Genomic DNA, 24,183 nt, shown 5'->3' with positions numbered 1-24,183 from the left:
TTTTTTGCACAGAAAATCTCTTATTCGTGATTGCGCATTCGCCTACGTACTTACCGCAAGTTTTTGCTGATGCGAATTCATTTTGAGAGTGAACGACAACGAGCCTTTCACTTACGAATTAAAAAACGAAGCAATTATAAAAACGATTTCTGTTGCGTCGTAAGTCAATTTTCTGGTACATTTTTCAACGCGTTTCCTTTAAAAGCGCACCCATTAATTACCACTTCAATTATCATTGCATCCGTTTCGCGCGTTGGTTCAATGGAATGTCGTTTACCTGAACACCGCACAGCGAACTGAAATTCCTCATGAGGTTAAATATATAATTCGCCTGATTATTATTCTTAATCGCCCATTCGTGGTGTGATTTTTACCCACAAATACATATACAAGTCTAGGTTAATTTACGATGCCTTCTGTTGAACAAAGCTTCGTTTTGTGTTTATAAGTATATCTGCGAATATACACTGTTAGTATTCAAGACGGTGGTTGTAAGCGAATGTGGTGCGCGTCGATTGTCATGCAAAATCATCAACGCTGATCATCGACTCGACATTGTTTGAGACGTAAATGACTGGCGTACCACGTGACACGTTCAGCGCGCGGCGCTGTGACGTACGCGTAATATACCGTCGAGAGAACGAACGAGCGAACGCTCGAACGGAACACGCACAACATGTCGGTTGTAGGACGCGTTTCGTGAAATAGGATTAATCGCCGAATGGCCCCGTAATTGCGTTACATCGATTAGAGAAAAAATCATGTCGTCGCGGAATCCGGATAAGCGGGTTTTCACGGATTGGGATGGAGTTATGGCGGAGTTGTTTGATATCGGTGAGTGGACTGTGTGGACAGACGATGTCAGCAACGTGTGTTATATATGTTTGAATATGTTGTTATGAACGGAATAGGTATCGATTAGCGTGTTTAATTAATATGCAAATATCAACTAGCTTGATAATCTGAATTTCTAAAGGATTTAAGATTGATATATGTATTACCAATGTATACTTATCATTATACTTATGTCATTGCCAATAGAGCGAAATAGTTCATGGGTACATATGCGTAATCATATTTCGGAATTTCAAGAACCAACAATATTGCAGTCTAATTTTGACAATGTTCGAGGTTTCTCTATTTCAATTTGACAAGAGTAAGGTAACCGAAAAATCGAATTAGTACCTTGATCGAGAGTACAGAATTAGAAATAGATCATTATGTATTGCGCAACGTATAGTCGATATAAGCTTTGGGTAGTCGGCAGGAAAATTGTGTATTCAATTCGAATTAATTTTCTTTGTGCTAAATTCGGAAACCTTTTCGCGTTTCCCCGTTGTGCGGTTTTAATTAGTCGTTGAAATATACTAACGTGAAAATTATAGACACAATGGTTGAATTCAGAAGAAGCAAAACGGTTTAACAGCTGAAAGATTGTATACATATATATACTAAAATAACTGGTGTTGATAGAGCTTCTTTGGGTCTAAAGCGAATAGTTTGATGAAGTACGACTATGCTTTAAGACTTATAAAAAGCGGAAGTGCGGACTGACAGTGAAGTCGCTCCGGCAAAAAAGGCGGTATGTTCTCTTGGCTCTAAGAACCCACATCTTGCCAACGTAGTGCACTGCGTTAGGTATCCAAATTCAAATCAAAGATAAGCAATCAGTCAATTATTTAAAGGGAAAATCCATATTTTCAAGATTTTATTAGTTTTATTAGAAGTTATATCAGAGTTTATGAACTTGGTCGTCGTACGGTGCGTGCGAATTAAGACGAGCGAAAGAATTTGCTTTCGAATTACGCTGGACAATAAGCAAATGGGATGAGAGGCGTGTGGGCTGTGCTGAACAATGCCCTTTTGATTACACGGTAGCTCGGGGGGTGAAAGTCAAACACCGGTCAATTGCTTGCTCGGATTGTTTCTAGTCGCACTGACCCACAGCCAGGGGACAAAGTCTCCTCTGTTTGTGTGTATTCTAGTGCAATTTTTTTACAATCGCGGTTTACATTTTACTCAAAACTGCAAAAATATGATTTTAATGTCTACTACAATAGCATTTTGTCCATCCAAAATACGAAAATATGATTTTAGTATCTACTAAAAATGGCCTAATGCGTATACTAGGCTTTTACATGTATTTGGAAACACATGTTTGCGCACGGCGTTATATGTATGGCTTTGTGAAAGAAACTTGTCGGATAGACTATATAGCTTTCGATGGGTTTTCAACGGGGTTCCAATTAAACAAGTTGCATGCGCGCCGAACATCGTTTGAAAAAAAAGAAAATATCACTGAATAATGCAGAAATCATTATTACGCGTATAACTAACTGAATTACCGCATGTGATTAGCACTTATGCGCGTGTGCAAGCGTTTCCTCTTGTTATAGACTTCGTTAATATCAAAGCTGATATAGCCATGTTACATAAAAATAGAGGACCAAAAAGTATAGATTTTATTCGCTCCACACATATAAATACATGTGAGCACAGATAACATTTCTAATAATATTTCCTTGCATAATCGACATATAAAAGAGTTAGAGTAAAGGATAGCAATTATATCTGATATCAGTAGTTATGAACATTTTCTGATGTAATAAAACTATAGTTTCCCAATTTACTTTCGTGAACATTTGAATACATGATATGATTTGTGGATGTTCGATACTTAGAAATTCGGTATTAATCGCGCTCATTAATTTTTGAAAACAGGACATTGTTAAAATAAAGTGATCCTCACCTCCTATTTTATTTAGGTTTTTAGATTCGGTTACAGTTGCAACTTTTGAATTCAATCCTAGTAGAAATCGATTTTCATGACATATTTTATTTTTCGTTTGTTTGGAGACGAAAAGAAGCGTGGAAAATATCTAAGTAAATCGGAAAGAAAGGGCCGTTGTTTGTCATTAACAGTCGATCACAAATATGTCGCAATGACATTAATTCAGACGACAGGTCGTCACCTCAGTCGTCGTCTTTGCGATGTTTTTCACGTTTTGTATAAGGTGCCTCGGTCACGGGTGCACGCTCCTGACCCGAACTGTGAAAAACAATGGCTCGAGTGTATGCGGTCATGTTGACGGGCGTACGGTGGCGTACGGTGGGTATCGAAATATCAGTACGGCGAGTTCCGATATCTGATAGACAATGATAGGGATAAAACCTATCGATGCGATGAGCATATTTAGCCGTAATTCGCCGTTCAAAAATAAGAAATTCGCAGTAAACCTTGCGTAAGTCGGATCGGCGACAGTCGGATAATCGCTTGTATCGGATAGATATTGATGGTCCCGAATTTTCCTTATCTTTTTCAAAGAAATTGATATTGCAAAGTGTCGGATTTTATCCCTCTGAAATCCGCCTGTGACGTACTACACTTTTCTTCGTCCCAAAATGAAAAAGAAATCAGTTAAAATCACTCCACCGAAGGTCGGAGAGCTATTATCATCCCATTGCAGTTTAATTTTTCGTTTATAGAAATCGTCAATTTAAAGTCGTAGTTTTCTAGAAAAAAGCTGAAATCTGACATATTCTTAGTCGGAGGATTTTTCTTGGTCCCGAAAAGAACCGACTTACGCGATGTTTACTATAGTTCGATAGTCTGATTCGACACATTATCTCCGTTCTTTCGTTTTGATAAATCTTCGAATTTCACTCGATACATATATTACATAAATCGACGCTTATATATCTCGACTATTACACTTCAACAGCCGAAACAACTCGAAATATGTGAGCTCGTATAAGGGGTGGGTACTCGTAACGCGTCCGCCGCTCTTTTTCTCATACTCTTCGAGTGCTCTAACCGAAGCCCTTGAAATGAATCCTCTCCGCGGTGCTGTCGGCCACTTATAGAAATGTATGCGAGAGCGTATATATTGTCTCGTAGGGAAAAATACACGTTTTTTTCCACTTCAGACGAGTGAGGTGGAATATTTTAGATTTTAGAACTATACTCGTTTCGTATTCTTTGCACTTTCTATTCGCTCTGTAATATTTCGAATAAACGAGACCGATTTCGGAAATAGATAGATAGATATAGGCTATAGGCATTAAAAGACCGTCGGATTGTCACTTCCCGTAAGATGCAAAAGCCGCTGTTGGTAATGGATATATAGATATACAGATCGTGATATAGATATGGGCTTTTAGTTGAATTTTATTCTGAAAATGATGACAAAGTCTCTACGATGTTCAGGTATGGAATAAGAATTTGAGCAATTTTTGAATTCCGAGGATGGTTTGAAGTGGTTCTCGATTTTGTACATAAGTTATTTCTATCAGACCTCCAAAAGCCTATATACACTACGCGAATAAAACTGTTTAGATCTTTTATGAATGATGATATATGTCTGCATTATCGTTACCTGATAAATGGTTAGGGCTACAGGCTGGGGTAATAAAATGATAACGATCCATTAGTTTAATTTTTTGCCAAAGGAGGGGATGGACGACAATTCATCGCGCTAGAGGTTTTTTGTTTAAAAAATGTTAAAATTTGTCCAACAATATGGGACCTGTGGGACCCCCTTTAAATGGCGCCTGGTGACTGGAAACTTCCCTATTTAATGGAAAGTGCCGTTGTACATAGTAGCGCAGTGACAAGGACGCTATCGAAATTTCATTACTATTACTATCACTATCAATGATTAGCGGGTATATCATGTTTTTTTGGATTTCATATTTGACGACTAGTCTTTTCTTTCTCAAAATCTCGCGCAGTAGACATATCTATCAACCGCGAAAGGTCACGAGATGACTAATTGCTGAAATTTGACCTCCCTTTGACGTTGTCTGAATACACGGTATTGGAATATTCCTGCGACCGTTTTGTTCGGTAGCGACACCGAGAGTCCTCGATCAACGATTAACCAAACACCGGCCCAGTCATAACGTCCCCCGGTGCCTGATGGATGGGCACGCTGTCTGATATCTATGTGTGTGCAAGGGAACAATTGCCAGAGCGCATTACGAGCCGTTGAAATGTGTTATCAAAACGAAAAAACTAGACGAATATGTTTTACCCTACATAAGGTAGAGATCTTGTTTTTGTCCTACATCATATGCGAAATCACCGCCGCCATGAAACTTTCAATTATTCGTTCAAAATCTAAGTCAAAAACACGTACTAAGTCAAAATGATTTTCAAAATGAATATCCTTTATTAGATTCTACATCTTAAGAACACCGACGCCAATGTTTAAACCTAAACCGATACGAGCGTTATATATATATTTGAATCTATAGATATGGAAAATCGATATCTAACGCGTTATTTTTGGTACGAAACGATTTCTCTATGCGATGAATACGTACAATGATCGAAATAGATTAATAATTCTGCAGTAGTGTATAGTAGACCTTCATGAATGAACACCTCAGGGTTCATGCCCAGTACTATGTTGTCGTGTGGGCTGGCTCTAACCTTACCTATATATATAAACACATATACAGACAGATTATTTGCGGTGAAATTATGGTCATAAGGAGTGTCGTCGATTCATTTCGTCATTATTCAGAAGTTACTTCAGGCGTTGTTCTATCCCGTTTCATTGTATATACAGGGGGCCTTTATTTCGAAATGAGTTTCTCGTGTTTTACAGTATACGTACGTGATAATGAAACAGGCACCGGTTACGACGAGCACGATTTCGTCACTAGAAATACTTCACAAATCACATGTACTGCACTTTCTGTGATAAAGTATATATTTTCATTGTCCCACGTAATAAAACGATCCATACATTTACAGCAAGCCGAATTTTAAACATTTCTGGTTGCTGAAAGATGTCCGATCGTAAAGCGTATACTAGCCGGGCCGTTCCCATCTTACCGTGACCTTATAACTTCAACAGAGGAAATATTAAGCGAGAGCCCTCTGAATTTAGGCTAAAATGAAATGATACTTTGTTTCTCCAATTCTCGTTTTGTAAACTACAATGAGATTTGTGATCAATTCATTTCTATAGCTGCTGTAATGGATTGCTTGGTCATGATTTTAAAATGGTAATGTGCAGGGTAGATAGGATTTTTAGCGATGGAGGAAGTGTTTTTCATCGTGTATGTTCACGCCTATGACAAATCACTCCCACGCCACGGTTGGGATCGATTTGTTTGGGAGGCAACAACGATTTCACCGGAAACACAATTGATTGAGCTAAAATTAGTATATATCTGGGAGCTGAGAAAACAAATATCATCGATAGATTTTCGGTTTTGTTTTGTTTATTGACGAAAATGTATGACGTCATAAATCAAGGAGTGTTTTCGTCGAGTTTATGGCCATTTTCATTCATAAATCCTTTCCGTTGTGTCGTAAAATTAGTTCTGCATTTTGGATCGTAGCACGTAAGGCCTATCCTCTATAAAATCGCCTATACTTGAAACACTTAGGGCCATAGGTTTACTGTCGTATATTGTGTTTTATAGCCTTTTAATTGCCAGGATTTGACGTGAAAGTTTATACGCTTTCTATTCGCATGGTCACTTGGGGTAATCAATCGATGTTTGAATCTGTTTAACCGCAAATAAATTAATCTTGAATTCGAATTCAATTTCTACGCAATGGAGAACCTGCGACCTCCTGTTGCAATCGAGGATTCCACATATGACAGGCGAGGATCCGCCAGGTTCGCAAGTAGTAACTCGGTCTTCGCCGCTTTCAATTTCTTCTTCCTTTCGGTGAAAACGTCTTTTCTGGATACATGAAATACATGATATTAATAAGATATTAATTTCTGAGTAGAAAAATGAATTTAAAGTATTGGTAGTAATATATGGATATATAATGTAATTATGTAATATATAAAGTACTGTGATAATTTATGGATTCGGGAGCCTAAAAATTCAATTCAAAGTTCATTGATAATGAACTTATTTTGTCAACGAAAGACCGAATGTCCGTCCCGCCATCTGGTGAGATAGCTGGTTTGCGGGTTACTCCGATGGTCTATTATGTGTTTGTATACCATCGAAATATAGCATGACGTATTTTCCGATCCCATTTATGCAACTGCGTACTATGTGATATATACAAAACTGTTTTCTATTATTGAAACGGTGTTGTTATATTCAAAGCTTTCTAAAAAAAACCTAGGCCTACTAAATATCGCGTACAAACGTAATGGTCCGACTAGACAATCAATCATGTTATGTAAAATGAATAGAAAATAGCTTCGGCTGTTCTTATCCGCCACAATCTTTCATTTGACGGGTCACAAAGCGCTTTGCGATGGCAAAGTTTTTTAAATAGTTTAAATACGCTTTCGAAAATATCGTCTCTAAGAAATATATCTACGATGATTCGTTGGTTTATGCCTTCATTCTTCATCCATTTTTATTCATTTGATCGAATTATGGAATTTGTTAAATTGTCCCCGCTTTGATTTGACACCGAAAGCTTTGCCGACGACGATCGCACGCAGCGATAATTAAAAAGCCCCAGTTGAAGGCGACGCAGTTTATTTACAAAATAGCCATTAAACATTGCCAATTAAAATTTTACCGACAGCGAAATACTTTTTCTCAAGGTGCAATAAGCCTCGGAGCTTTCCGAACATAAAAGGGAAAGAATTCGAGCCCAAATTCAGCAAAAATTCCAAAGATTTTCGGCGCGCATTAGCAACTATGAAAAAAAAAACCGTATGGTTGTTAGCTATCTTGTGTGTTAGGACATTAACATGAAGTCAGTCACTATTTGTATAGGCTTGAACCCCTGACCCGTGAAACACGAATTGAGCCCACGTGTTTTGGAAGGTGGCCAAAATCAGATCATAATTTACTAATCGTCGTTAATCATAAATCTCGATATTTCCCAAACATTCCAGTGAATCTAGTTGTTTTCTTTCGCGCCGAGAAAATGAATATTCCGAATCTTGGATATAGTGTAGTATAGTTTATCTAAGTTAACATATTGATATTAAGATATGAAATTACAATATGATACGAAACAGTATTTAAAAAAAAACAATCATTGTAGCAATAGCTATATTCGAACCAAAGTTCTTTTGAGGGGCAGATCTATCTCAAGAATAATGGCGCTTTTTCACCGTAAGAAAAACACAGATCCTAAATTACGACTTTTTAATGTCTGAATAAATCGTTTGAGAATGGATTTGGGCACTTCGAACATATTAGGGGGTTCTTTCGCTACCCCCGAACCCCTCCCCCTACTTGGCAGAGGCCTGGTTTTGTGACTGTATAGTGTGGCCTTGGGACACGCCTCGGGTATTATATCATCTTACCAGGTGGGTCGATCAACTTTCATATTCGGTGTTACCTTTTCAACGTAGATGTGTTAGATCTCGCGTTTTCGTACAAAAACCAAACATGTTAACAACCCTATAACATTTCAGGCGAATCTGTATATTACGAAATGAATAGGCTCATTGAAATTTAAGCTTTAAATACCCGATAGAAAATTCAACCAGTCTACCCAGGCGCGATTATGAAAAATATCTCCGCGTGTCTCTTCAAAAGAAGGTCGTTTGTTTTTTACGTCGTGTCGTGCGGTATTCGCTTTAGCGTCGAATCGTCTGAAAGAGAATACCCCGATTGCTTGTATAGACGATGTACAAGAACGTCGCGGTAATTCTTCGAGTGCGCATAATTTTTCATATAATATCGGTGTGAAAATGAATTGCCCGCACAAAAGACGTACATACACCGAAAACAAGCCACATTCTCGCATAGTTTTACACGTCCGAATTATGATAATGCGTGAAGTGGGTATCAGATTATTTCTTTACCTGTGGAATCGTTTTCATTACGTCCTGGTTGCATACTAGGGAGTTTACTTTTAACGATTAAAGATATTAACCATGACCCCCGATATACCGCCCTCCCGTATACCACCACCCCCGCCTACTGCCAGGTTTTTTCAATGTACATCTCTACACAAATACGTAGTAAAACACCCCGATATACCGCCATACTCTCTATACCGCCAAGGTCGTTCTGGACCTATGTGGGCGGTATATCGGCAGTTGACTGTAATAAAGGAGTAAAGTCTAATGTTAAGTCCGGGGTATGTAACTGTGCTAGAACCGGTGTCACACGATAGAGGTTACTGTCTTTTCAGTTCCCTTTTCGTGCTTAATTCTGGAAATATTTCTCGTAGTCTGGGTATATGGTGTAGCAGTGGAATAATGTACGTACGTCGTGATATTTCCCATTTCTAAATAAAGTAACCAAGGGATTATTTAATAAACGAACATAATGCATATACATGGAATGCGTAACAAAACTTGTATTAAATGAACCTCGACACCAAAAAAGAAAAACGATTCGTATCGCGCGCTATACAGCCATTAAAGATGTTGGTTTCCATAGACTAGTGACTGTCTGATATCAATAAAGTTAAAACCCACAATGCAATAGAAAAAAAACTAGAAGACAATCTGATGTGTCGACTCAATTATCTATGATTTTGAAAATGGTGCATAGAATTGAGTCCAAACGTTAGATTCTCTTCTAGTTTAACATAACGATAACCACACTCAAACGTGGTGAACGGATAATAAGATAAAAACCCACTATCTACAGATTAAACAATTTAAAAACAAGAATTTATTTATTAAATCTAAAATATATATATAAGACACGACGTTTCGATCTCACCCTAGAGATCATCGAAACGTCGTGTCTTATATATATTTTAGATTTAATAAATAAATTCTTGTTTTTAAATTCTTTTAATCTGTAGATAGTGGGTTTTTATCTTATTCTCTTCTAGTTTATTGTTTTCACTTTAATGTGGTTTCTAACTTTTTGTACGTTCGATAGATTACGTATTTCATGCGGTTTTGACGTATAAAACAAACAAAAAAACGACCCGCACATACATGCGAATCGCAAAACCTATTCCGATTATTCCCTTGTTACCTATAGATTCGCGGCTCCGTTTGATGCTATATTGGTTTTTCTTTTCGATTATCGCCACCGTTTGATACGAAATAGCACTGTCCATTTCGATTCGTTTTCCCCCGTTACCTGTTTGATTTTGACGCGATCTCAAGATCGTCAAAGCCGATAACGATGACGCGTGTTAAACTCGATGTCGGCTTAATTAAATTTCGATTCACCGAATCACGTACGGATAATTGGTGTTTTGGTTCGGAACATATTTTTTGCTGTCGATCGCAGTCAGTGGGTCCGCGGCAGTTGACTAACGGCCTTTGTTCTTCGTGTCACGATGTCGCTCGAAACAAAGTCGAAAATGATTTATAAGCTACCATTTTGCGATTCGAGTCGAAATCGACGTGTATTTACGGTAAACAAACGGCCCAGTTTCATTGAGAAATTCTGATCTTTTGTCGAGCGTAGAATGGGTCTCGAATTCGATTTCACGAGCTTTTGTCGTCCGACGTCGAAAAAAAATCGCACGTGTGTCAATTACGAAAACTTATCTAAACCTTATCGCAATTAACCATCTTTCGTATAGAACATTCGGCCTTTTGAAACAGATAAAATACACAATAGAATTCGAATTGGATTCAAAGGTTTTCAAATAATAGACAATAATGACTCCGTTTTCAATGTCTCTTCCGAACGTACGAACCATGACATTCTAAGGCCTCATTGGCGCATTCCGTGAATAATTTAGTGCGTTTAAATTCGAAATCCGGCGTTTTCACCGGCCCCTTGGTGGGTTGTGTGGTGGGAACGCCGACACCTGTTGACCAAAGCGACAGCCAGCCGAGCAAGAAACACCGAAACATGTGGAGCGAATAAGTTTCTTTCAGGGAATGTATGCTCATCAGGTGCATGTTCGGTATAGGCCTTTGTATAGCCGTCTGGAACCCCTTGACTGATAGACCTCCTGTCAAGAATATGTTTTACTTAAGCAGTTTTCCCCTGAAAATTGTCTGGATACGTTTTGCCGATTTGTTGTGTGTAATGATCAATATTGTAGAAAATATAGCATAAAGATAATCTCGCAGTAATGAAGAAAAATAAAACTGCGAACATTGGTTTACTGGGCTTATTCACCGTTTCGACTACATCCTAACAGTCATATTCAGGAAAACTGGGTTACAACAGAAAATTATAAAAATATATATAATATACACTCCAGAGCAACGAGGCTGATTTAAGTAATCAGAAATGATACAGATATAGTCGAAACGTTGAATAAGCCACTAGCTCAACGAAACATTTTCGCACTTTATTATTGCTGGATTCTCTTTATCGCCACAACGCTGATTATGTAGTGTCTTAGTGATTTGGAAGATTTGGAAAATAAGGTACAGATTCCGTGCATGAATTAAAAGTTCTGTATGCGCGTGTGAAAATGCTAAGGGTTCGTATTTGGAAACCATATGCATATAGGCAAACCATTCTTTAAAATGAAGTATCATTGTTTTCACGCGCTGAAAAACAGATGGAAGTATCGTGTGAAGAACACGACTTCGATGTGTCGAAAATCGAAACATGTTTCGGGGCATTTGATATATAACTGTTGGGTGCGATTTCATCATTGAAAAGTCACGTAGCGGAAATTCGAAGCCTTTCGTATTTCATAGCCTGTGGCTTTTCATTTCACGCCATATGTTGATTCGGCCCCTGTCGTTTCAAGAGAGAGTGAATTAGCGTACACGCACATGTCACGCAAAACACTGGGAGTCCACTGCCGGTACTTGATGTCAATGTCGACGGGATGTCCGATGAGAAATCTCCTTATTTTCGAAGCCTTCTTTTTGTGCGAATTTTTGTCACGAAAATCTATCTAATTTTGTGATATTCCTTCAACTGTCTTAAAACCCTATGTATTATGATCTTTCCCAATACGAAAAGGGCTTAAAAATCACTGATTGTGAATCTTCTCGCATTTTTCAGATGATATCCAACCTTTCGATAATCCGCACGGGGATTCGAGTTCCGGAGTCGGATCCGACCTCACGAATCCGGTATGCTACAGTCCGCCGAGAATGGCCACGAGAAGTCCGTGCAAAACGCCGCCAGGTGGCGAATCGTCGTCGAAAAGGAGACCGCCGTATCACCAGCAGAGCGCGCGTTTCACTTCCGCGGGCAACGACGCTTCCGTCGACTATGTCGATAACGACGTCGACGAAGACGAAATCCCGGCCCCGAAATACCCGATCGAGGCGAAAATATTCTACACGAGTTCCCCCGTGTCGCCGATGAACGATACCCCGTCCGATTACTCGAGTGGTAATCTATCGTCCGTGTCCAACAAAGAGTACGAGGGCCTGCAACAGCAACGATCGGTTAAACCGAGCAAAAAGAAACAAATACGATTTTCGTCGTTCGATTTCTTACCCGATGACATCATACTGGGTATATTCTCGAACTTGCCAACCGAGCAGGTGTGTCGGTGCGCGCGCGTCTGCCGGCGCTGGTACGGCCTGGCCTGGGATCCTACTTTGTGGACTTCGATACGTGTCAACGACAGCTCCGTGGACATAAACAAGGCGCTGAAAGTTCTAACTCATCGGCTGAGTTACGATACGCCATTCGTGTGCGTGAACATTCACCGGATTAACTTGAACGGTTGCTCTAAACTATCCGACAAAGGGCTACAAGTCATCGCCAACCGATGCCCGGAAATAACTCATCTGGACCTACTGGGATGTGCTAATATAACGAACATGGCCATTTTCGAAGTCGTGTCGAAATGTACGAACTTGGAACACTTGAACTTATTAGGTGAGTGCAAGTCTTTTAGAATATTCAAATGAATGTTGTTGTTGATCACCGTATCCGTGATGAGACAATAAGTGTAAAATCCCACAATAAATGAATGAATGACTATAAAATATAGAAATATATCGGGTGGTTTCTACAGTCTAAAAAGTCTCTTTAGACTAAGAACTGTGGTAGAACTATATTATCTTATCATCAAGTTTGACCCGTTTGTCCTTTTGAAAATATAACCAAATTTTAAAGAGAATTTGACACTTCAATATTCAGCACTTTTAGGAACTCAATTCAACTGGAACAATACGTCATATCATCCCTATCAAATATTATTAAGACCGCTTCTGATTCAAATTTCAGGATGTTCTTCGATCACCTGCATCAGTCTAACGCCAGAAGCCTCGATGCAAGCGTCGCCGTTGCGAAGCAAGCAGATCTTCCTGCGCTACTTGGATATGAGCGATTGCGTGGATCTGGAGGACGGCGGTCTGAGCATCATAGCGTCCCATTGTACTCAACTGTGTTACCTGTACTTACGTCGCTGTACGCGCGTATCGGACATCGGTGTCCAGTATATCGCCAACTACTGCACCATGTTACGCGAACTAAGTCTCAGCGATTGCCGCCGTATTACGGACTTCGGCCTACGGGAACTTTCGAAGTTAGAAACCAGCCTGCGTTACTTGAGTATTGCGAAATGTGATAAAATATCCGACGTCGGAGTTCGGTACATAGCGAAATTCTGTTACAAACTGCGCTATCTGAATTGCCGCGGGTGCGAGGCGGTGTCCGACGATTCGATCGTCCAATTGGCTCATTCCTGCAGGCGCCTCCGCTCATTGGACGTCGGCAAGTGTGACGTCACCGACGACGGCTTGCAAATACTCGGCGACTTTTGCGTTCAGTTGAAGAAGCTCAGCTTGAAATCGTGCGACGGTATCACGGACCGCGGAGTGATCATGCTCGCCAATAGTTGCCCGGGATTACAACAGCTTAACGTCCAAGACTGCCACATATCGGTGGAAGCATACAGAGCCGTTAAACGGTTCTGTAAGCGGTGTATCATCGAACACACGAACCCTGGTTTCTATTAGTAACCGTTTTGTACCGACTATTCTTCTGGTGCTGAAAATTACATGCAATATAACGATGTTTTTAACGAACGACAGTGTTATTCCCGTCCGCATATTTATTACCAATCATTGAATTATAATTTTTGCTTAGAAATGTTTTAATGGCCGTCTGCAGGTGATTGCCAGGCCTGTGTCGAGCTTTTTTGCCGGCAGTTTTATTTCAAGAAAGAACTTTTCCCCGTGAAACGGGACACTTTTCTATGGAAAAAGGACAGATCTTATCGAGATTCAATTTTTCGATTACCTGAATAAATCTTTTGATTTTTCATTTTCCACAAAACAAAACACGAAAAATCGTATCCAAATTTCGCAAAATTTTGACCTAATTTTGACACTGACGTTTTGAAGGACCCTTCGAAAATTTTAACTCCGCCCCACTCCTACCCCTCATTACCAGTTATCTCAAAGTGATGAAATTCAGAGTGGCCTCTTATCACATGGATACACGTTAGAAATATCTGAAAAACACGACGGAATGTCTGATAGTGAATTATGAATATATAACTGGCGATATTTCCTCGAGGACGACAAGAAATCACCATGCATCCTTAAACGATAATAATCCTTCCTGTGAACGGTCGATCTACCAGTCTACAGCGAACGATTGATAGTCCCCATGGTAACTATAAATCATTAATCGATCTATACCGAAGTAAATAGAGTAAACCCGCATCGTCACTTGCCGCAGTTGGTTCTTTACGTCTGGGCGAACTTCGGTTATCGGGGTTAGTCGACTGTAGTCGAACTAAGCAAAACCGGATGTCAGTTAATCGGAACTATGGTCCGGAAATGGTCGACCACGGGAATAGCTCGGACCTAGGTTCAAGATGGCCGACACTGTGAAATACGTTACGACCGAACTAAGTTCGTTCGGTTATTAGTTCTGGACCATTAGTCAACCAGCTACGAAAACAGGAGTTCGCCCTGACTGACGAAAATATACGAACATATACGTATACTTCATGGTCTCGATTCTGATGCAAAATTATAAGTCGTTCATTTCGGATGATTGTTATGACGAACGTAGATCCCCGTTGCCGCGTAATTTGTAAACATTTATTAAGACAAGATTTGATGTCGGTTGATGTAAATACTTTATATATGTGTCAATGTGTTTTATCGTCCGTTCTTTTCGATGATCGGACTCTAATATCGAAGATTCGTTCGTATTAACGCGAGAAAGGTTAGGAATACAGGGTAAGAAGTAAAGCGTTTTACGGCGGGATCTCCTGGAAAAATTTAGTAAATGATTATTAGTTGCTGAGCTAATGGCTGTATATATATATGTGTATTATATTATTATGATAATTGTTTAAGAATAAAAAGAAGTATTTATAAGTTTTAGAATAGAGTTTTACATGATTAAATCAGTATCGACAATATGGTAATGTTGTGTGACAGATCTATTTGCCTCCTCTCAATTTTCCTCTCATGGCTCCGGATGAAATTCAACCGACTGTCAAAACGTAGACGTAAGGAGTGGACGGACCCCAGCCTTTCTTACTCAAAGCACTTCCCTAGAAGAAATATATATGTGTTTTTTAAGTAAAGACTGGAGTAAGCGCTGAACTAAACAATATGGAAGAAGTTGGATTACAAAGTATCTGACCTATTTCATCTCCCAGCCTAACTTGTTAAAATGAACAAAGGTTTAGGGTGCTACAACGCTGACTTACCCTACATCCGTACCACGTCGCGGGCTTCAAATTGTAAACTTTGAAAGGTAAATTATTTTCGGATCTTTATCGATACTCCAATATGAACGACTGGGTCTTTTCGGTTTGACGCCGTCACCGGTCGTCTCTCCGCACTGTAAGGCATAGCTCAGAACTTCTCCGCGGATTTGGTTGAGCGTAAAATCGACGGTGAAGTCCAATTTGTCCTCATTACGATCAACGGGGTTTATTTTCATATTTACTTCCAATAAAGCTGAAAATAGTACAATGATATCATTGCACCAGTTAGGTCTCGGAGTTGCCTATGCAGATATGATGACAAAAATGAAAATCAGAACATTCTATTCACATGAATGACCCGGCCGCTGCGGAGAAACAAGGTATCATTTTTGTTTAGCCTAATGAAATCGTTGTTAGAAAATTGTTGGAATTGTTCTTGAACATGGCATTCTTCGTCAAGACAGTAGTTTTGGATAGGATAGCCTCAGACAATATTTCGATCAGCAAAGATCTCAATTACTGAAAATTATCAAAAACGGCATTCAAACTAATGGGGAAACGCAGCGCAGGATGGAAAAATGGTAATTCATTATGATTTGTTATATGTGACTTACTAGTTTCATCTGTTTTGAATTCGGTGGTATCAGATTGCGGACTTTCACCGGCTTCGTTCGTCCAGGTGTAGCTCAGCAAATAGATCGTGAACGGCTTCAAGTGTTCAATGTAATAAAGTGATCTCACCATCGTCACGTTTTCCCGAACCAACTGGCCGGAGGTTTTCTCGTAGAGTTTGTAGTGGAAACCGGTGAAGTTTCCATTTCTCGACTCGCACGATATATCGTGGAAACGGACTGACGCCCAAGTTGTCTCCTTGATCGTCGATAAGCCCACATCTTGTGGCCAAACGTCGCCTGGTCTAGGGGTACCAGTCGGAGCTTGAAAAAAGTTGTGTAGTGACATTATGATTAAAAATGTGCTGATTTAGACAAACCCTGAACTCAGTTACCTGACTGTTTTGTGGTTACGTTAAATGCAACTGATTCTCGTTCCATTTTAGATTCGCCGTTAAGCGAAACAGGAGTAATTGTCACCTCGTAATAGGCGTAGCTCCTCAGTTCGACTAGTTCTAATTCGTTGATATCGGTTGGGAATGGACATCCTTTTGTTTTTTCAGTCAACCTCTTTTTCGGGCACGCTAACCGGCTTATCAATCGATACTTTCCGGCGAAGTTGTATCGTAGATGTCGAAGTTGAACGGGAGTCTTCCAGGTAACGTTCAGACCGAATGGTGCATATGCGGCCGTCAGATGGGTAACTTCATTATCGTGAGTAAACGTAGATATAGAAATATAATAAGTAATATAGAGTTAAAGTAAGTATTTGACAAAGTATAGCCTACTTTCATAGATATGATCTTATTAACATCTACAAACTCAAATATTTGAAATAAAATGCAACACCTGCTGATCCTGTCAAGAATTCGTGAATTTTGCCGAAGACGAAGTTAGTATTTCCTTTATTCTTGATACCGACTTTCACTCGATATTTCGTCAACGGTTTTAGGCCGGAAATTTTGTAATTCTGGCCGACATTCATCCATGTATCGTTCGTCGTTGATTGGATGAAAATTCTGTAAATCGTACCTGGTGCGTCGCAACGTCGCTGATCCCCTGTGATCGTCTGAAAAGACAAACACGGAGAAAACCGATCTCAACTCTCCACTCTGACTCTCGCGAATATAGTTATATCTACCAGCAATCATACTAAGAATATCAGATAACGTATTATGGTACCAAAAAAATACCACCATCATTGAATTAAGCGCTCCTCAAGAAGGCGTTTCTCAATAAAATGGATATATTACTTTGGAATCATTATTTTCATTTACCTCGTATTCTACGAAAACTTTGAACAACGGGGAATCAGCTTCTCGCTGTTGTCGCAGACCGGTAATCCCAGGACCGACTAGTGGCCCTATTAATCAGTAAAAACAAGGTAATACAATGAATTTTCTTAATTACCAATCGGAATAATTTGTATGCGTTGAAAACGAAAAGCGGATTACCGTGACATAATGTATGCACATAGGTTTTCAGAGGATCTTCGGTCAACATCGAGTTCAAATTAGCGTCGATTTTCCGGGCCGTGGCCGTGAATTCATACCGTGTGTTTGCAGTAAGCCCTGAAATAACTTTATCCCGCATCGGAGCCATGAAATTTGTACTGGCACCCGGTTTTGCTGGTGGTTCAGTAGCTCCGACAATCCAGTCTTTATCGCCGACTTTTCTGTAAAGGACGCGATATCCCACACGTATAGAACCCTTTCCTGAATCCATATTACCATTCGGTACTCGTGGATTCGATATAGTGACGTTGACGCTATGGTGCTGGCTAACCAGTTTTATTGTGTACGTCAATCTGAATTCTGAAATATACCAAAAAATTGGTAGGTTCGGATATCTTGGTTAATTTAACGATGTTCATTCAATTGTAGGAATTTCGAAGTTCATGGCGTCGATGCTAAGGTATGAAACGCTGCTTGCTAAAGTAAAATCCGGTCGCGGATTTAGGGGGTCCAAGGGCGTCCAGACCCCCTCCTCCTAAATCTGGAGCTCCCTTAAAATGTCTACCCCAAAAAATCCTAAGTGAATTTTTTCAATTCAGGCGAATAAGAAGTAATATTTTCTCATGCGAAATGATCTGTGATTGGGGTATTGATTTGGTTGATTATTTATGATTTATTTCACGGAATTCACTGTTCAACGTCGTAAAAATCCACCAAATTCTTCTCAAAATTTCAAGAGATTTCTATCGTCGACCATCCCCTCACGGTCCTTGGCCATGAGCGCTATGCCGCTACACAGACAGCCATTAATTTGTATCTGGACTTCCAGCTCCAGCAAAGAAGTTCGAATCCTTGCACACAGGGTAACACACGACTGACCTTTGTCACAGTATTTGCCGATATAGTTCGCGTTGCAGCCGCCATGACAGTAACCGGTCAAATAGTCGACTCTATTGGGGACGTTTATATTGCACTGAGCTTCAGTCATACAACCGATCGAACCAGGATACGTACACTCATTCGGATCTGAAAAATTGATATATGGTTTTCATCGTAATATTTTTGTATTTTATGGGTAGAGAACATAATACAAATCCCAGGCTACACGATTAACGATTAACGCTAATTTTCTTTATCTACATGGAAATTATAACAATATAGAACGAATTTTTATAGATACATAATTGAAAGCATATATCAATATGTTATAGAATTCAATATAACAATATCGAAAGCAACGAATATACCTATATACTTGAATCCGATTACCACAATCTCAGCTAGTTTTAATCTCTCATAAGCCATTATTTGCACGGAAACATACCGCCCTATCAACGATTCGTCGCATTGTTTAAACACGTGGTTACCGCACCCGTACACGACATCGGTGAAATTCGTGCATATTGGATTATGTAAATCGTCGCCATCACCGACTCGGCTCTGCAACAAACTCCACTTGAGCCCTCCTGAAAAAGAGTTTTCAAATATGAGCTACACATGAAACGAAAGGTCATTAACTCGTATTAGCATTGACATTTTCACACCCCGCCAAAACAGAGTTCCCTCATTGGTGCAAAAGGATGTTTAATGAATTTCTCTTTAGAAAATCCGACGTTTTTTTTCTCGTTGAGGCATCTTAGCTATCTAGCGCTCTCATTTGCGCGTCAAGAATTTAATGGGTAGACTTTGACTCAAGCGTTAAAACATTGGTGGAAATGAACAAATGTTGTCTCTAGGACCTTTGAGTAACTCCAAGCTACGAGTCAAACCTGAAGCTGAGAACTGTGTGGCACTGGGTCCATCCAGCTAGCCTGGTGTCATCCTACGCCTCGACTTTGAAACAATAGGGACTACTACAATAGGGACCACAACAACTGACCACTGTGCAACACTGTGGGTCAATGCCAAAATTCAAATTAATTCAATTGCTTCGTTGTATCAATAATTCGCTAATTCACGTGAAAACTTACTTCTATAACTGGAACAATAGCCATTTGAATATCTTGTCGAATAGTACAAATCCACCGCCTGCACTACGTGTTTAGCACCAAGATCAACGATAATCCAAGGATTGTGTTCCCTGCGAGTTTCGCAGTACCTTCCTGAGACAGCGCCATCAAAGCAGTATCTCTGTGAACTATAAGAGGACATTCTCGCCTGCTTCGATTCGGCCACGTTACCTACACACGTCACGTACCGATAAAAATGAAATGTTAAAAAAGAACTGTCTTCTATATGAAAGATTAGAACAAATTGAGATTGAAAGTCTGCTAACGTGTTATCGTTGTCGACATGTACGGAAATATTTAAAACATATTCGACATTTAGACTGTATAGTCTAAGGGAATATTTTGAGGTTTTTGGTTCAAATTCTTCCAAAAGCACCAAATTCATACCAGATGTCTATCATACTGTATATCTTTTATTCCGCTAATGGGAAATATAGCTTTAATAACCACTAAGATATTTCAAAATTGATAAAAATCGCAATTTTTCGAAGCGCGGTTTAAAAATGCGGTCCTTGGTTTCAAATCGTCACTGCTCTCAATTGTTGCGTTCAAAAAATCCAATAATCACCGGAAAATACATGCATTTCAATTCCTTCAAAATGGTGTATTAATGAAGTTAATCAAGCAAGGGACTGCAGAGCTATATGATATTCAATAAAAACTTATGTTTTGAAAATGAGCGCAAATTATCGCAACAATGGGGACCTCGAGGGACCGCCACAAAATGGCGCCTAGAAACTGGAAACTTCTTTATTGTACTTGCCTATTTGACAGCCAGGTCCTTTCCATTCCCAGTTTTTGTAACTATCGATCCTCTTCTCGCAGTGCGGTGCCGACGACGGGCATTTAAGACGTCCGGCTGATGAAGAAGGACAGACGATTTTTGCATTCCGGTCATCGGAAACGCAATGGCACGACCAACCAGGGCAACTGCTACCGAAACATGTCCCTGTAATATGACCAACGAATCAATTTATTAACCGAATTCAAAACATTCAACGCCTTTACACATCATAGTAAGTTTATCGATGCATCATTGCTATCATTCCCCTAAAAAATCGGTATCAAACTACTAATATTCAATATTATTTACTACCATACATAAACTGAAATCTAACTGATGCCTACCTTCAGCGTGTTGTAATGTATTAAGCGCAGCGGCAACCGCAAGGAGACCGCACAGATATTCTACCCACATCTTGCCTCGAAAAATACACGATAACCTAACTCAGCAGACTGCCTAATTTACCCGCATAATTGACGGGAAACAAAATTGTTTGCGCTTACCAGACAGCGCGCGTATAGAACGTATTAAACGTGGCATCAACAAATTACAAATTACGATCGTTTTCGTCAAAGGGCCTTTATTCTAAAGCAAAATTGTTAGCCATTCATTACGGCGTGGAGCGATTGCCGTAATAAACGTAAGACATAGATCTGTCGGCTGATGTGAAATACGTTTTTCCTTCTATCTTTTCCTCTTCGATCTAAAGTATCGTTCTTCATTAATGCACGAAAAGTAAAAGAAAATCAGAGTAGAAAATAGCGTATTACGGTGGGATCGTTTGGAAAAATTTGTAAATTATCATTAGTAACTTAACCGACTGACTGTATATGTTTATTATATCATTACGATATTTGTTTCAAGATAAAATGAAGTACTTGTATCTATGCGTTGAACAAAGTCGATATAGAGATTTACATGAGAGATTTTTCAAAATATTTTAATGTTGGGTCTATTTGCTGCTCCTCTCTTGTCCACTGGCCTTAGATGAACTTCAATCATCGGTCAAGACGTAGATGTAAGCAGTGGATGGACCCCAGCCTTTCTTACTCAAAGCACTTCCCTAGAAGAAATGAATACGTGGTTGAGTAAATCTGACCGGAGTGAGCGTTGAATGAAACAATAGTGAAGCATTTCAACAACATATCTGACCTATTACATCTCCCAGCCAAACGTACTTATATATACCTAGGTTTCGGGTGCTACAATGCTGACTTACCCTACATCCGTACCACGTCGCAGGCTTCAAATTGTAAACTTTGAAAGGTAGATTCTTCGGATCTTTATCGATTTTCCAATATGAACGACTGGGTCTTTTCGGTTTGACGCCGTCACCGGTCGTCTCTCCGCACTGTAAGGCATAGTTTAGAACTTCTCCGCGGATTTGGTTGAGCGTAAAATCGACGGTGAAGTCCAAATTGTCCTCATTACGATCAACGGGGTTTATTTTCATCTTTACTTCCAATAAAGCTGAAAATAGTAAAAATTATATCATATAAGCTGTGAGGTCTATAGAGATTGAGTAGATCTGATCGAAATTAAATTTTAATCTCAGAATTTCTATTTGATGCGATAGATGTTTCCTCTATGTCCGGGGTGAATCTTATGCATGACATTCCCTGCCAAAACATTTTTTGATAGCCTCAGACATTTTCCTATCAACAAGGAACTCGATTCTTATGTAAATAACATGCTATTGAATGGGAAAACATAATGCGCGTTAAGCAAAAATGATAATCAATATTGTGTCGATGAAATATATGTGACCTACTAGTTTCGTCTGTTTTGAATTCGGTGCTATTAGATTGCGGACTTTCGCCGGCTTCGTTCGTCCAGGTGTAGCTCAGCAAATATGTCGTAAACGGCTTCAAATGTTCAATGTAATAACGTGAACTCTGCACTGTCACATTTTCGTCTACTAATTCACCGGAGTTTTTCTCGTAGAGTTTGTAGTGGAAACCGATGAAGTTTCCATTTTTCAAATCGCACGAGATTTCGTTGAAACGTATCTGTACCCAAGTTGTCTCGTTGATCGTCGATAAGCCCACATCTTGTGGCCAAACCATGGGTGGTCTAGGAGTACCAGTCGGAGCTGGAAAATAGTCGTGTTACATTTTGATGTAAAATGTGCCGATTTTGACCAAACGTGAACTCAGTTACCTGACTGTTCTGCGGTTACATTTAATGCAACTGATTCTCGTTCCACTTTAGATTTGTCGTTCAGCGAAACAGAAGTAATTGTGACCTCGTAATAGGCGTAGCTCCTCAGTTCTACTAGTTCTAATTCGTTGATATCGGTTGGGAATGGACATCCTTGAGTTTCTTCCCTCGACCTCTGTTTCGGACACGCTGCCCTGTTTATTAACCGATATTTCCCAGTAAAGTTGAACTGTAGATGTCGAAGTTGAACGGGAGTCTTCCAGGTAACGTTCAGACCGAATGGTGTATTTGTCGCCGTCAAGTGGGTAACTGCAACAGTGCCGTTAAGGCGAGTCGAGAGAAAATAAAAAATCGTATTATCTAATATAAATAATGAAAATTGAAAATGTTCCGTGTTACAAAAAGCAACTTTCTACCATAGAATTGATCGATTTTGATAATCAACTGAACCTAATATTTTTAAAAAAACAACACCTGCTGATCCGGTCAAGAATTCGTGAATTTTGCCGAAGATGAAGTTAGCATTTCCTTTATTCTTGATACCGATTTTCAGTCGATATTTCGTCAAAGGCTCCAGGCCGGAAATTTTGTAATTCTGGCCGACATTCGTCCACGTTTCATTTGTCGTTGATCGAATAAAAAGTCTGTAAATCGTGCCCGGTGCGTTGCAACGTCGCTGATCTGCTTTGATCGTCTGAAAAGACACGTCGAAGGAAGTAAATCACAACCGTTAGCTCTGACTCGCATATATAATATAAGCAGGTTTAGCATCGGAACGGAACATGACAGTATTTACGCTGCGACAACCAGGTCGTCAGCTAGCGCCCCCTTGTCAGTGAGTGCTGCTGCATGTATACGTGCTCTGATTTGTGGCATTGCGCAGCCAATCGCAGATAACTTCCGGGTTATTCTTTTCGTTGCAGATTCCAGGACAATGGGTTTGCTTAGTGGATATGCTCGGATACGTAAAGAAACGTGTTATCCTTGCAGATTACCACCATCAACGAATCCGTTTAAGGTTTATAGGTTCTCAAACTAGATGTCTCATTTTGAATTGTGATTTCTATTTACCTCGTATTCTACGTAAACGTTATACAACGACGAGTCGACATCTCGCTGTTGTCGCAAGCTGGTGACATCCGGACCAACTAGTGGCTCTATTCATAAAAACGAATATAGTGCGTTGAATTTTTATATGCCAAACGAAATATGCATTAACAGTATAGAGGGAATTACCGTAACATAACGTAAATGCGTATGATTTCCGAGCGTCCAACGTCGAATTTAGATTAGCGTCGATTTTCCAGGCCTTCGCGGCGAATTCGTAATAGGTGTTTTCAGCAAGACCTGAAATAACTATATCTCGCCTCGAAGCCATGACGTATCTACTGCCTCTCGGTTTTGCTGGTGGTTCAGTACCTCCGACGATCCAGTCTTTATCGCCGACTTTTCTGTAAAGGACGCGATATCCCACACGTATAAAACCCTTTCCTGAATCTGTTTTACCATTCGGTAATCGTGGGTTTGTTATTTTGACGATGACGCTATGGAGCTGGCTTACCAATTTCATAGTATACGTCAATTTGAATTCTGTAAAAGTATAACGATGAGAGATGAATAGATTGAGTTATTTTGGTGTGAGGTAAACGATGTTCATTCAATAAAGAAGGGATCCAAAGTTCGAGGCGTC

General features: G+C 39.7%; 3 protein-coding genes across 4 annotated transcripts; 1 reads left to right on the top strand and 2 right to left on the bottom strand.

Annotated features, from left to right (window-relative positions):
* The first annotated feature begins 583 nt into the window (after positions 1 to 583).
* Positions 584 to 15,173, top strand: LOC141906806 (uncharacterized). Its single transcript, XM_074796196.1, has 3 exons — positions 584 to 834; positions 11,845 to 12,675; positions 13,027 to 15,173. The coding sequence occupies exons 1-3, from the start codon at positions 762 to 764 to the stop codon at positions 13,758 to 13,760; spliced, it is 1,638 nt and encodes a 545-aa protein (XP_074652297.1). The 5' UTR covers positions 584 to 761; the 3' UTR covers positions 13,761 to 15,173.
* Positions 15,096 to 18,551, bottom strand: LOC141906807 (uncharacterized). Of its 2 annotated transcripts, none has more exons than XM_074796197.1 (8): positions 18,420 to 18,551; positions 17,541 to 17,900; positions 17,364 to 17,449; positions 16,936 to 17,155; positions 16,482 to 16,790; positions 16,090 to 16,410; positions 15,476 to 15,728; positions 15,096 to 15,316 (listed from the first exon to the last, which is right to left on the bottom strand). In XM_074796197.1, the coding sequence occupies exons 1-7, from the start codon at positions 18,526 to 18,528 to the stop codon at positions 15,502 to 15,504; spliced, it is 1,632 nt and encodes a 543-aa protein (XP_074652298.1). In that variant the 5' UTR covers positions 18,529 to 18,551; the 3' UTR covers positions 15,096 to 15,316; positions 15,476 to 15,501. The 2 variants fall into 2 exon arrangements, 1 of the variants encoding a protein (XP_074652298.1); XR_012619419.1 differs by lacking the exon at positions 15,096 to 15,316 and adding an exon at positions 15,825 to 15,994 and having other exon boundaries at positions 15,610 to 15,728.
* Positions 18,552 to 21,327: 2,776 nt separating this feature from the next.
* Positions 21,328 to 23,945, bottom strand: LOC141907721 (uncharacterized). The gene is made up of 7 exons (XM_074797459.1): positions 23,730 to 23,945; positions 23,565 to 23,650; positions 22,968 to 23,187; positions 22,494 to 22,802; positions 22,105 to 22,425; positions 21,553 to 21,803; positions 21,328 to 21,396 (listed from the first exon to the last, which is right to left on the bottom strand). The coding sequence occupies exons 1-7, from the start codon at positions 23,869 to 23,871 to the stop codon at positions 21,328 to 21,330; spliced, it is 1,398 nt and encodes a 465-aa protein (XP_074653560.1). The 5' UTR covers positions 23,872 to 23,945.
* Positions 23,946 to 24,183: the final 238 nt, after the last annotated feature.

This window comes from Tubulanus polymorphus, chromosome 6 (genome assembly GCF_964204645.1).
Source record: "Tubulanus polymorphus chromosome 6, tnTubPoly1.2, whole genome shotgun sequence".
NCBI lineage: Eukaryota > Metazoa > Nemertea > Palaeonemertea > Tubulaniformes > Tubulanidae > Tubulanus > Tubulanus polymorphus.
The sequence above is the reverse complement of the archived record's forward strand: the minus strand, read 5'-3'. Positions and strand labels throughout refer to the sequence as shown.

What these genes read in the sequence shown, in the direction of transcription:
- LOC141906806 (XM_074796196.1), top strand. Translation starts at nt 762, where the DNA reads ATGTCGTCGCGGAATCCGGATAAGCGGGTTTTCACGGATTGGGATGGA. An exon ending in GGCGGAGTTGTTTGATATCG is followed by an intron (nt 835 to 11,844) that starts GTGAGTGGACTG and finishes CGCATTTTTCAG; the next exon opens with ATGATATCCAACCTTTCGAT. An exon ending in GGAACACTTGAACTTATTAG is followed by an intron (nt 12,676 to 13,026) that starts GTGAGTGCAAGT and finishes TTCAAATTTCAG; the next exon opens with GATGTTCTTCGATCACCTGC.
- LOC141906807 (XM_074796197.1), bottom strand. Translation starts at nt 18,528, where the DNA reads ATGACTGAAGCTCAGTGCAATATAAACGTCCCCAATAGAGTCGACTAT. An exon ending in CGGCAAATACTGTGACAAAG is followed by an intron (nt 17,901 to 18,419) that starts GTCAGTCGTGTG and finishes GGTATATTTCAG; the next exon opens with AATTCAGATTGACGTACACA. An exon ending in AAGTTTTCGTAGAATACGAG is followed by an intron (nt 17,156 to 17,363) that starts GTAAATGAAAAT and finishes TTGTCTTTTCAG; the next exon opens with ACGATCACAGGGGATCAGCG.
- LOC141907721 (XM_074797459.1), bottom strand. Translation starts at nt 23,871, where the DNA reads ATGGCTTCGAGGCGAGATATAGTTATTTCAGGTCTTGCTGAAAACACC. An exon ending in CGCATTTACGTTATGTTACG is followed by an intron (nt 23,651 to 23,729) that starts GTAATTCCCTCT and finishes TTTTATGAATAG; the next exon opens with AGCCACTAGTTGGTCCGGAT. An exon ending in ATTCTTGACCGGATCAGCAG is followed by an intron (nt 22,803 to 22,967) that starts GTGTTGTTTTTT and finishes GCACTGTTGCAG; the next exon opens with TTACCCACTTGACGGCGACA.